Source organism: Astatotilapia calliptera, chromosome 2 (genome assembly GCF_900246225.1).
Source record: "Astatotilapia calliptera chromosome 2, fAstCal1.2, whole genome shotgun sequence".
NCBI classification, from domain to species: Eukaryota; Metazoa; Chordata; class Actinopteri; order Cichliformes; family Cichlidae; genus Astatotilapia; species Astatotilapia calliptera.
In genome coordinates this window covers 9,457,191-9,471,129 of record NC_039303.1, presented here as the reverse complement: position 1 = coordinate 9,471,129, position 13,939 = coordinate 9,457,191, and the positions used below count along the sequence as shown (strand labels likewise).

General features: G+C 40.9%; 1 protein-coding gene across 1 annotated transcript; it reads right to left on the bottom strand.

Annotated features, from left to right (window-relative positions):
- Positions 1-28: 28 nt before the first annotated feature.
- On the bottom strand, positions 29-12,507 carry smu1a (SMU1 DNA replication regulator and spliceosomal factor a). Its single transcript, XM_026183922.1, has 12 exons — positions 12,373-12,507; positions 6,764-6,974; positions 6,196-6,348; positions 5,886-5,996; positions 4,630-4,758; positions 4,380-4,499; positions 4,163-4,279; positions 3,791-3,918; positions 1,972-2,098; positions 1,711-1,878; positions 1,470-1,622; positions 29-1,134 (listed from the first exon to the last, which is right to left on the bottom strand). The coding sequence occupies exons 1-12, from the start codon at positions 12,396-12,398 to the stop codon at positions 1,036-1,038; spliced, it is 1,542 nt and encodes a 513-aa protein (XP_026039707.1). The 5' UTR covers positions 12,399-12,507; the 3' UTR covers positions 29-1,035.
- Between the last annotated feature and the right edge of the window lie 1,432 nt (positions 12,508-13,939).

Here is a 13,939-nt window from a genome sequence, read left to right as displayed (position 1 = left end):
CTTTTGCACAGATGTCACATTTCACTGCTCTGGTTAAACAGTTTAATGGCACAGACAGACGGCGTTACACAGGACGTGTGCATCCAGACAGCAAATTCATATAAATGGGTATAAAAAAATTCCGAAAAACAAACCAGAAGGAAAAAACAAAAAACACTTGACATATTACACCCCATTTCCAAATGATAACCAAATAGGTGGTATTTTATAGATCACTGAACAAAACTGTTTTCTGTCCAAGATCAGCAACGTTTGAGGAATTCAAAAATACTGGGTAACATTTTCTACATCTTATACTTTTTCTATTCTAAATGAGAGGAACCAACATGCAACCATGAACTATTTAACCAGATCTTACTGAAAAATGCAAACAAAAATATATTTACAAAAACAAACTTTTAAAATGAGTCGGCTCAAGTATCTGCACTCTCACTGTGGACCTCTCTCCTCCTGCTGAAGCGCTCTTATATAAAAGTTGGAAATGCTTGCATGTTGAACAACAGAATCTTATTTATTGAACAGCCAGTGGAAAATGTGCAGAATTCTTTTCTTTAGGATTTCACTGAGTACAGTTCGAGAATTTGTGACAATCACGTTTCCTTCACATTTGTAATAATTTCTGTGGAAAACTGTTAATGAAAACAACAGCGGGTGGCCTACAAATTATTAAATACCATCGCTGTTCATCAAATTGCTTTCTAAGACACATGAAATGAAAACTTTATTTGTAAAAAATATGCAACAAACCTAAGAAGCTGAGTTAAATAAGACTCTGCTGTGCAAACACCCCAAACTGCCGTAGCTGTCAACATTCACATGTATATTTTTTTAATGATACAAAAACTTCTTAAAATCCTGCTCAGTCTTTGCATGTTAGTCACTACTGTGTTCCCATTAATTTAAACCTCTGAACCACCTGAATCTGAGAAGGATTTATTAGGGCTGCAGAAGGTTAAATAAATCAAAGTGGGCGGAGCCGTGTCCAGACTGAGGAGAGCATCAGTCTCTTCTCCTGAGGGTGTTTTTTTTTTCTTTTTAAGGTTTCCAGAGCTTCAGCAGGCCATCCTCACTGTAGGTGGAGATGAGGTTCTGGTGGGGGTGGTGAGCGATGCCGATAACATCCTTCTCGTGGACCTGGAGATGGGAGATGTAAGATGTGATCAAGATACACCAAAAACATCAAGAGTGAAACAGAGTAGAGCTTCTTCCAGTCTGAAGTGATGGATTCACACAAAAATTATCCATTATTTTGCAAAATAATTTCAGCTACTGTGTGTAAAATGGAAACATCAGCAGTGACCAGTACAACACCTACATGTATATAGTTTTATATGGAAGACAAGGCAGTTACACATCCCCCCCTTCAACACTGACTTCAAAACTTCAGCGATAAGAACTTGGGGGAGGAACAGAGGACAGAATATGGTGTGGTATTTTTGGAAACTCTGATCCTGAGTGCCGTAACGTACCGTCAGTGTTCTCTCCAGCTTGCCGGTGACTGTGCTGAAGCAGTAGAGCACAAAGTCTTCACCCACGCAGTAGATCCACTCGCCGCGGGGCGACAGAGTGCAGCACACAAAGTCACCACCTTCCCTCTTACCGGAGCTGAAACTCCTCACGATCTGCACAAGAAAACAGCTTATTACCTAAAACTCCGGGTTTAGAAGAAAATCCCAAACAACTGTTAGTGATGTGGCGACATTAACTGACCTGTCCCTGCATGTTCATGATGACCACTGTGTTGGAGCGGTTGCACACGACAAAGTGCTCCGGGTTCTTGGGCAGCAGGATGACGTTATTGACTGTGATATCAGTGCCGGCTGACGTTCCCAGAGGCTTGAAGGTGCTGGTGCACTCAGTGGTCTTCACGTTCCAGACCTGAAGCACGTTGAAGATGAGTGGGAAAGCAAGAAGCATTATGAGAAAGAAGTGGATGAATGGGGTTATTTTTAAATCAGCCGCTTCTCTTACCTTTACTGTACCATCAGATGAAGCGCTGATGATGTGATGGCCGTCCGGAGTGAATGTGACCTCGTTGACAAACGAGGAGTGACCGCGGAACTCCTTTAGAGTTTTACCTGACTTAAGTCCATGGATTCTTATGAAAAACAACAACAAACAAATAGGGATGACGTCGACATAATAATTTAAGAAGGTTTACTGAAGAGCACAGTAGTTTTAATGAAGAATGAAAGAACAGTAGTCTATTCCGCCTTGTTAAATTCCTGTGATTCTGCTGACTTCGCACTATATTTACTGATGCTGATAAAATACAGACGCCAAGATTGGATGCCACTGTTTGTGTGTTGCTGGTAAACATCTGGGACATTAATAGAAACAAAAGTACCTATGCTATTGTTTTAAATCAACACTACATTAATGTTACAGAGGACCAGAACTATTTCTTGCCCAGATCCAACATTAATGTTATCATTTATTAGTCATAGCCGGCAGTGCTACCATAATCATAATGTACGTAATTACATGGCTAATGTTAACGTGTGTGCCAGTCAGGTAAACATTCTAACTGTCTTGGAGCTAGAGCAGGGCGATATGACCAAAAATATTTATCACGATATACATTTGAAAATTTGCGATAACGATATACAGTAACTGACAATATAATTGACACTAGACAAAATACTTTACAACTCCACAACTTTATTAGTGCAAAAACCCCCATCAATGTATTTTCACTTAAACAAGCAGCTGTTTTTTTATGTGCATTAAAGTCATATAAAAATGTAACAGCGCAAATTCCTTGCTGACAGTTTGCCAAAAGGCATTTCCAGTGGGATTTTTACAAACCAATTCTGGTTCATCTGTTTCATTTAACGATCCACTTTCGCTCTTTTCATTCTGCGTCGCCGCCATGTGCGTATGTAAACATAGGCACTGCGCATGCGCGTTTTACCCATATTCTATCGCGATATGTCATTTTCCTATCGTTGCCCAAAATGACACCGGTATTACCGTGAACGGTATGATATAGCCCAGCCCTACTTGGAGCTTTATTGAGCTCTTGAAATTCCTTGTTATTACTGGTTGGTTGTTTGTTGCTACTGTTCATGTGTTCAGCTGCTAGTCGGGGGAGGGGCTTTAGTAAATCATGTTCAGAGGAGCCACCACTGCTGATTTACTGACACAAAAATGCAGCTGTTTTTGTTTTTTAATGTAAGTGTATTTAATACTTCAAGACACAATTAGTATGGTCTTTTGTTGCCAATGGTAACAGTATTGTTAGCATCTAGGCACCAGCTGTTGTTAGATAAGAGAACTTCAAACAGTAGCAGCCACTCGTACACTCACACAGAGTGTACAGCAAAGAGAGAGCCTGAGTGGAGCTAAAAACTACGGTTCTTCTTAAACAACCAAAATCATCACGATAAAAAGCCAACTGAACTTTGGGAAAAAGTGATCTTTTCACCTGCTCCCATCCACCTCCTACATGCTTGAACACAACCAGACCACACTCATGATCCCATAGCCTGCTTTGAAGTTTGGTCATCATGGACATCAGCACTAAGATCATTCACTTTGTGACAATTAAACAACCTTGCACGTCCTTAGTATGAGCTTTAGATTTTGAGAAATAATAGTGGCAGCCATAACCACTGTATTATCTTTATTTCACACCACAGTCGCAGTGAGAAACTAGAAGTGAGTGCATGATTGAGTTTGGTAAACACATTGTGCATATGGGGGAAAACACCACTAGAAAAACACCACCCTAATGGCTGCACAGCCTCCTCTGCTGCTGGTAAGGACAAACAGTCAGATAGTAGTTTACCTGATGGTCTGATCAAAGGAGGCACTGAGGAGCTGGCTGCTGTCCTTGCAGAAACTGACACATGTTACTCCTTTGCTGTGGGCACGCTCGAACCTCCTCAAACACTGACCGCTCTGGATCTTCCAAACCTACACAGACACATACAGTTTGTTCTCGTGTTTTAGTAAAACAGAAAACACACGAGTGAAAGAAACTGAGGTTTTCAGTTTTCTGAGAGCTTTCATGTGTAATAATTAAAATGTCTTCTTGGTTTTTATAATTTTATACCAATAGATGTGGTTATATAGCTAGAAATGGGCTGCAAGTGCAGAATTGGTGAATGAAACACAGAAGGACAATGACAGAAACTGAAGTACAGCTGGTCCTCTATACCTTAACCTTCCCATCCTGGGCTCCAGTGGCCAACATCTCTGTGTCCCGACTGAAGCCCATACACAACACAGCGTCATCCATCATCATGAAGTTATCCTGAGCCTGGTATTTCAGATCCTGCAAACACAAAAGATATATAATAATTAAAAATAACTGGCATAAACAGAGTGACATTTAAGCAGAAACTAAATCTGCCTTTCTTTTCCTTTCAACCCACCTTCCTGATTTTGCCAGTTGTGAAGTTCCAGACTTCGATGAAACCGTCCACAGAGCCAGTGACCAGATACTGACCATCAGGGGAGAATCGGGAACACTCCACGTGAGATTTCTGTCCAAACTGCACAGGGAGGAAAAACAAGTCACGTCAGAACAAGTTTAAGTCATGAACTTGAAGAAATGGCAGTAAGGCCTGGTCACAGTGAAGAAGCTGACTAATACAAATTGCCATTTTGGGATAGTGTGGGTACCTTGATGTGTCTGCTGAGCTGCGTGGGAAAGCGTTCCTCTTCTACATCTTTAACGGCAGCTTTACCTCTGAACAAGTCAATGGTCATACCAGGAGGCAGGAGACCCTGATGCTGCTGCCACTTCAGAGCCTACAGAAGGAAAAAGATGACGGGGGACGACATAAGCATTTTGCATTTTATCTGAACTGAGGAACAAATTTTATTTATATAGCACCAAATCACAACAAGGTGCTTTATCCGGTTGTTAAGTCTGACGTCACTAGCCGTGTCTGGGTCTAAACTCCGCTGCAGGTCCATATATCAAACGATCACTATGGCATTACTGAGAGTTGAAAAACTGTCTAAAGTCTTTCATCTTTAATAAAATGATCAGCGTTCTGCTCTATCAGGTGTAACAATTGAGTTTAACATCCAGGCATCCATGAAAACGGAATTTATGACATTTAACGGAGTTAGAAGTTAGCAGGAAGTTAGCTCGCTAGCTTCTATCTAAATACAATATAGCATGTCCTGACTGCGGGGTTTTGGAAACAAATTCAAACGTACAGCTCTGTTATCACTTCCAGCATAAATGAAGACAGAAAACTAAACAGCAGTGACGTTTGTAGGGTTACTGAAGTTGGGCTAGCTGGTATATAATGATGTGCTACGTGACCGCTAGCGACACAGCTATGTTAGCATAATATGAACAAGCTAACTTTTTTTCCCACTCGATAAAAGTTAACGTGAGTGTTCTCGGTGGTCAGGAACAAATGTAATCACATGGCAGGATGCTGTAAAAGGACCAAACTTCAGCCAGGAGAACAACTGAGATAATCCATCCACAATACGAGGTTAGTCATTCATATACTGCTGCATGGGCTGGGCTGTAGTTACATCCTAAGGTTTTAAAAACTGAGCTTAAATAAATGATTAGCGGTAATAAAAGCCGAGGGAGGTCAACAGTGATCGCTGACTGTTTTAGGAGCTTTTTGAGATTAAATATAAGAAAATACATAACATTAAACATGTTAACAACACAAAAGCCATATTAAACGCAGACTACTTTAGACCCGGAAGTAGGATTCATCGCGTCATCACTGAACAACCGAATAGTGTGTAGTTAAGACAATACAATAACAAGGAGTCGATATTATGCATGCAGAATTATAATCAAGGACAACTCTGCTTGTACATTCCTATTTTTTTTTGTAAAATTAAGAGGCAAATGAGTTTCACAAACTAGTACAACACCTGCAAATTTGCAGGTCACATACCTGTCCCAGCAGAGCCATGAGACGAGAGGGAGGCACCACGCTGACCTCTCCTGCCAGCGCCTGAGCGATGGCCGCCCGACGCTTCTCCTTACTGCTGCCATCTGGGTAGGCCTGGATAGAATTTCAACAATGCGTAAGAAAGAAACATGCACATCTATTAAAAACGTACAGCACATTTTAATCTGATGTTCTTTCTGATTTAAAACCTTATTTTTTCAGATTTAAAAAGCAGAGGGAAAAAAAACGAGGGAAAAAAAATAATAAACTCAGGAAAAAATAAATAAGAGTCACTTTAAGCAATTTATCTCACCTCTCTGGGATCAAAGTAGGAGCGAGCCAGCAGGTTCTCCAAGTGGATGTATCTCTCTGGCTGGGTCTGTTTCAGCATGATCATGGGGTCGGTCTGTCTGAGCAGTGAACGAGCTGCACCCAGCTCTCTCAGTTCAATCAGCTCTAACACGACCTGGTGAGGGAATCAACACAAAGGCCCAACTTAAACAAACAAAAAGATCTACTATGCTTACACTGGGAGATTTGCTATGATACAAATGCTTAGAAAAGAAAACATCTGGATTAAGATAGTATTACAAGAAACACCTGAAAAAAACCCTTTCTGACCAGAAACCATTAGAAATAAAGCTGGAGGACTTAGCCAAGCTTTGGACACCATCCAAAATGGTGTGAAAGCCCAGTTCAATGTACTATCATCATCATCATCATCAACATCTATCTATAACTCTCTAAATCTAATATTCACACTTTACTGTCAACACTTCTCATTGTATACAAACAAGCCCTCACCCCCCGTATAATCCCAGATGATGATAAGATGCCAGCGTCTTCTGGACCTGTCAATCAAAACTTTATCCAGACCATACCTGTTCGTAAAGGTCTATCAAGGTCTTGTCTGGCAGCTTGAGGGACTGGATGGCTTGTAGAACAGTATCCCAGTGGCCGCTGTTGATGTCTGCCACGAAGCTCTCTATACTGTCCACTGTGTTCAGAGACACTGTCGTCTCCTCCTGCAGAGTGGCTAGTGTCCGGTGCAGATTGTTCTCTTTTAAGTACTGCATAATCAGACGGACCACGCTGTGAAAATAGACAAACAACGTGAGACAGAAGACGGCTCAGCTCAGGTAAAACAAGCTCAGGATTTGGTGGTCAGAAACGTTCCTGATGATACCCTACACTTTGACTTCAGAGCATGTTGATCCTTTTTCTCAGCAAGAATCCTGACACTGTCCAAATGTGTTTAACTTTTTTTTGGCAGCAATAAACATGACAGTTTACTTATTTTTATTTAAGACATGTTTTATTTTAATTAAGTTTAAAACTTTTTTATTTAATGTAAAATTATATTTTGTTTTAATTTACTTTCAAATTCTTCAGTTGCTGAAGGGGCTGCATAGTTTTCATAAATTGCATAGTTCAGAATAGCTATAATTGTACCAGATGGTTGCATTCAGTTAAGTTGGACTAGACCGTAATACAAACCGTTCAGTTTGTCAACAATAAAACTGACTGAAATGAGAGAAATACTGAGTGTGAGACTTTGATATTAGATAAAATGAATATTGATAACGTTTACCTTTATGTACAGAATCTGAATATCGCAAAATATTTTAAAAAATTGCAATAATATCGTATTGTGCGTTAAGTATTGTGATAATATCGTATCGTGGGATGTATGGTGATTCCCACCTCTAACATATACCATTATCTGCATTTTATATTCACTAAGTCTTCAGTACGCTCTAAGAGTGAAATAGATTCTCTGGTGTTGGAATAAGTGTTTGTGCCTTACTAACACCACGGTGCATTAATGTGGCACATAATCACTGGGACTGAAATACATTTAGACTTTGATGCAGAAAATAAATGCTTTTATGCTTGACTCTTATCTGCTGCAATGTCTGATTATACTGACACAAATGCAGCCAATCTAAGAAGATAGATAAGAAAAACATGAGTAGGCTATTTATTGGCTATTCATCATGGAGAAGATTAAATCTGTTGAAATAATTCACTTTAATCTGGGAACAAACTAAAGTGATTTCTCTTTCATTAGTGTAGGGAAATGCCAGTACTGCATGCACTGAAAGTCCAGCACACATTTTAGAATTGAGTGAACTAATAACTTCTAAACTCAAACTATGTTCTAGATCATCATCACCATCAGCACCACCAAGGGCGTGCCAGGGGGGCAAAATCTGCTGTCCTCCCCAGAGGCCCCTTTAGCAAGACTGTCCTATGTTGGTAATACATTTTAATAAACTTTGATGGCTGGATAAAACTGTTTTGAATAAATGTGTTGCCAAGAGATTATTTTGTTTTGCACCAGTAAATAGTTGATTGTGAAACACATGGAAATATATGTGTGGTATTTAAAATGTCAAAAGTCTTATTTATTTATAGGTATTTGATCCATATCAGGTTGCAGAAAACCTAGTTCATCTCAGGGCCAACATAGAGACAGGCAAACAGTTCACACTCATACATGATCTAATACTCATTTGTCTTTCCTCAACAAGTTTTCTCTTAAAGTGAACTCCATTCTGGGAGAGGAATCTTAAGCTGCTCCTGCTCAGCTCTGCTGAGAAACATTAAAGAGTTGGGATGTTCCAGTTAGTCAATCAATCAATTAAAACAGGTTATTATGGAATTCAAAGTCATGTAATTCTTTTCTTTCTCACCATATTTTTCAAGTATATATATATATATATATATATATATATATATATATATAAATAAAAATAAACACCCAGCACGTCCCTGCGGGCGGTTTATCCTTCAAGCTCGGGTCCTCTACCAGAGGCCTGGGAGCTTGAGGGTCCTGCGCAGTATCTTAGCTGTTCTCAGGACTTCGCTCTTCTGGACAGAGATCTCCGATGTTGTTCCCGGGATCTGCTGGAGCCACTCGCCTAGCTTGGGAGTCACCGCACCTAGTGCTCCGATTACTACGGGGACCACCGTTACCTTCACCCTCCACATCCTCTCGAGCTCTTCTCTGAGCCCTTGGTATTTCTCCAGCTTCTCGTGTTCCTTCTTCCTGATATTGCTGTCATTCGGAACCGCTACATCGATCACTACGGCCGTCTTCTTCTGTTTGTCTACCACCACTATGTCCGGTTGGTTAGCCACCACCATTTTGTCCGTCTGTATCTGGAAGTCCCACAGGATCTTAGCTCGGTCATTCTCCACCACCCTTGGGGGCATCTCCCATTTTGACCTCGGGACTTCCAGGTTATACTCGGCACAGATGTTCCTGTACACTATGCCGGCCACTTGGTTATGGCGTTCCATGTATGCCTTGCCTGCTAGCATCTTGCACCCTGCTGTTATGTGCTGGATTGTCTCTGGGGCATCTTTACACAGTCTGCACCTGGGGTCTTGCCTGGTGTGATAGACCCCAGCCTCTATGGATCTTGTGCTCAGAGCTTGTTCTTGTGCTGCCATGATTAGTGCCTCTGTGCTGTCTTTCAGTCCAGCTTTGTCCAGCCACTGGTAGGATTTCTGGATATCAGCCACCTCCTCTATCTGCCGGTGGTACATACCGTGCAGGGGCCTGTCCTTCCATGATGGTTCCTCGTCTCCCTCCTCTTTCTTGGGTTTCTGCTGCCTGAGGTATTCACTGAGCACTCGGTCAGTTGGGGCCATCTTCCCAATGTATTCTTGGATGTTCGTTGTCTCATCCTGGACTGTGGTGCTGACACTCACCAGTCCCCGGCCCCCTTCCTTCCGCTTAGAGTACAGCCTCAGGGTGCTGGACTTGGGGTGAAACCCTCCATGCATGGTAAGGAGCTTTCTTGTCTTTATGTCAGTGGCTTCTATCTCCTCCTTTGGCCAGCCTATTACCCCAGCAGGGTACCTGATCACGGGCAGGGTGTACGTGTTGATGGCCTGGATATATATATACACCCAGCACGCCCCTGCGGGCGGTTTATCCTTCAAGCTCGGGTCCTCTACCAGAGGCCTGGGAGCTTGAGGGTCCTGCGCAGTATCTTAGCTGTTCCCAGGACTGCGCTCTTCTGGACAGAGATCTCCGATGTTGTTCCCGGGATCTGCTGGAGCCACTCGCCTAGCTTGGGAGTTACCGCACCTATATATATATATATATATATATATATATATATATATATATATATATATATATATATGACAACAACATAATAAAACTGGAAATTCTGTTTTTGGTGTGCCACCCCTATATGGTATTTGTATAGCGCTTTACTCAGTCCCTAAGGACCCCAAAGCGCTTTACACTACATTAGGGCTGCCACAAACGATTATTTTGATAGTCGACTAGTCACCGATTATTTATGCGATTAGTCGACTAATCAGATCATCATCCACTGGACGTAAAACTACAGCTTATTGCACCAGCAGCATCTGCTCTTATATAACTATCATTAGCTTACAGCTTTAAGCTTTTAAGGTGCTAACTAAAAATAAAGACAAGATGATAGTTTATTCAATTTTAATGAAATTTGCAGATTGTTTCGGTAAAGTTTAATAAACTCCTTGCTATCTAAAATATAACAGGACACCGGAGTATATTCTCCAGCATCTCACACTTCTGATAATCAGCTGTCTGCTTGACGTTTATTCAGCTGTGTAAAAACTATAACTTTAATCTCAGCCAAACCGATTTACTCAGGAACAAATAAAATACTAAAAAAAGCCAAACAATAACATTTTTAATTTATCTAAGTGACTCATATATATTTAACCTGAGTCGCGAAAGACGGCGGTGGGTTTGAAAACAATTTGCCAGGAGTCCGGTGTTCTCACGGCGCTAGTGACCTAGCCCCCGGCTAGCTATCGAGCTAGTGGGTAACAGACGTCTCCGAAAACGTCGGAGCGCTTTTGAAAATATGTGGTGTCCTGATAAACTGAGCAGATATTTGAGGTTTACACAGCTACATTCTCGCCTGAAAATATGTTAAACGTTTATTTTGTGACCCGGAAAGAATAATAAGAGTAATATTAAAACTAACTAGCTACCGCCATTGTTGGAAACTAGGCTGGGCCGCGCTATGAATTCTGGGACACAGCTGCTTCTTCTTCTTCGGGGTTTAACGGCAGCTGGCATCCTTGTACATGCTGTGCTGCCATCTTCTGTTTCAGTCCGTTATTACACTCTTAAATCCTGCTATTATTCCTGCGTCTTTTGCGATCTTACAAAGCTTCAAACGACACGTCGACTATTAAATCAGTCGTCGACGATTTTGATAGTCGACAAATCGTGGCAGCCCTACACTACATTCAGTCATTCACCCATTCACACACCCATTCACACACACATTCACACACTGGCAATGGCAAGCTACATTGACCAGAACTCATTTGGCTCAGAGGGTAGGGCAGCTGCCGTGAGACCCGGTGGCAGAGGTTCGAATCCTACCTGTGACAGTTGCTACACATGTTCCCTGCTTGCATGCGCTCTGCAAGCTACATTGTAGCCACAGCTGCCCTGGGGCGCACTGACAGAGGCGAGGCTGCCGGACACTGGCGCCACCGGGCCCTCTGACCACCACCAGTAGGCAAACATGGGGTTAGTATCTTGCCCAAGGATATTTGGCATGCAGCCAGGAGGCAACCACCGACCTTCTGATTAGTGGCTGACCTGCTCTGCCACCCCACCTATATTATTATTGCCCTCAAATGGCCACCCCTATGAAAAAAAATCCTGAGGCATCCCTGTATGTTAAACTTGCTTTGGAGCAAATCCTTCAGTCGTGATCAATAACTTTCCCTATTTTTTTATTGTTACTGTGTTTGCCATCAATTTTCATTTTAAGGAGTAAGAATCTGCAGACAGATGTGTGGTCATTTCTAAACACTATGCTTACTACTAATGTTTTCACTAGTATTTTTTCTTGCAAAAAGCCTCAGTTTAGATAATTCAATTATGGATTCCTGCGAGATTTTGAATATTAGCAAATTATGAGCACCGTTTTGAATCTAGTGTGAATCTAGTTTTGAATAGACCGCGAGTTTCTGACAAAAAGTGGAGTTACTGACACTAAATGAAGCAGACTTAATATGTCAAGCAATCTGGCTACTTTAGTGAGTTGTCCAGGTTGGGTTTGTTTGAATCAGTAACATTTCCAGCTCATGTCAGAATCTACGGCGACTGGGAAGCGCACATCTTAAGCTAATGCTAATTTACTCACCTCTTTCAGTTTTGTGCAGTACACAGAAGCGATTAAAATATAAATGATCAATAAACAAATATTTCATATCACATAGTGCCAGTTGAAAGAGTACCTAACTCCACTTTCCAGTCATACACTACATACACTTCAGCGTATGGCTGGAAGTTAGCTCGTTAGCTTAGCACAAAAACGCTAACTACCGCTACTGCAGTTTACTGCAGGATGAAGGAGGCCTCACTGCCCAAAAATGTGATCAAATATGGAGCTTTTAAAACCCAGTTTACTTTAATAATAACACTCCTTTAACAATAGTTAAGCGGAGTACTTACTCTGCAGATTCCACCTCCAGAGACATGATTATTTATGTGAAAACAGCCTCCAAGATGCACTCCTGAGTCCACAGCAGAAACAAACGCCAGGAACACACGGCTACGGCACCGGAAGAAACAGGATCAGGAGGCGGGTTTTTTTCTCCAAAATAAAAGATTCATTTGACGCTCAAAAAACATGGAGTTATTTTTTGCTGCCGTTTTTGTTTTTGGATGACAAAAATGTTCACGTTTCGACGTCTTCATAATATTCAAACTCTTAAAACAAAAACAAATAAAGATACCAAATAACTGCACTAGTTCGCATTACTGTATTACAAAAAAAACCTGTTCTATGTCAACTGACCACCTGTTTCCTGGCAGGCCACCTCATATTATACCATACACAAACAAACAAACAAACAAACAAACAAACAAACAAACAAAAATGCTTAATTTTAGCTCTCCGCTGTTATTAGTTTGGTCAGAAAAAGGTAAGAAGTATTTTTGCGATGAAGCTGAAGTTCAACATACATTTCTGAGAGCTTGAGTTTGGTTAAAAAATTGACAACAAGGCCTGAACTACCATATTTGAAGGTTTATCGAAATAATAATTTCAAAGATGGGTGTTGAAATTTGTAACACAGATGATAAGTATAAAAAATACTGCTCAAGCTTAAAATGCCCCTAACCTCATCACAAAACTCTAGAGTGTTTTATTTATTTCATTAATAACATTACAAAACTAAAATTGGAAAGTTTTAAGAACTTTTCCATGTGCCAGGATTTTTTTTTTCAGGGAAATCACATATGGTAAATGGCCTGCATTTGTATAGCGCTTTTCTAGTCCCTAAGGACCCCAAAGCGCTTCACACTACATTCAGTCATCCACCCATTCACACACACATTCACACATATGGTCAGGCTGGGAACTTGGTCAACTGATATGTTATAGAACGACCCAGATAAAATAAAAACAGGTATCTAATCCAGTGTTGTTCAGTGCACTTAAAACTTCCTTAGTTTGAAATTTTCACAATTATTTTTCTTTAAAACTGGTAAAGTTATTAAATTAGTCTTTTATTTCGTCTCATTTAAGGCACCTGTAATTTTTTTCAATGTTCCCTCCAAATATCCATGTTACTTTGGTTGAGTAGAACATAATTCAAATTCACCCACTGATTCATGATTCCGCTGCGATGTTCTAATTCTGAGATCAGTTATTTTTAAACTACAGGAAAGCCATAAATCCTTGGGGTAGCCCCAAAGGACAGCAGAATTATTTTTCTGCTAGAAAAGATCAAATAAATTAAGATGGCTATTTAATTAATTAAGGTTGTTTGAGTGTGGATTTCCTCTTGCGTCCTTACATGGCATCAAAGCACCATTCCCAGCATTAAGGGATCTTTTCCTCATAAGCGTGTAGCGTGTGCACAGCCAATTCCCCTTTTTTGCTGATCAACAGGGGGTGCTATTTGCACAGTAATGGCATCGAGGCCCTCTTGACTTCCCTCTCTCTGCCCATGAAGGTCTTTCAAGGTTATAATGATAATAGTGCACAGTGCAGCAGCACTTCAGACTGCAGGCC

Coding starts and splice junctions, on each gene's coding strand:
- smu1a (XM_026183922.1), bottom strand. CDS start 12,398: ATGTCTCTGGAGGTGGAATCTGCAGA. Junction 6,349..6,763: donor TGATAGACCTTTACGAACAG/GTATGGTCTGGA, acceptor TTCCCTCACCAG/GTCGTGTTAGAGCTGATTGA. Junction 3,919..4,162: donor CCCAGGATGGGAAGGTTAAG/GTATAGAGGACC, acceptor GTGTCTGTGTAG/GTTTGGAAGATCCAGAGCGG.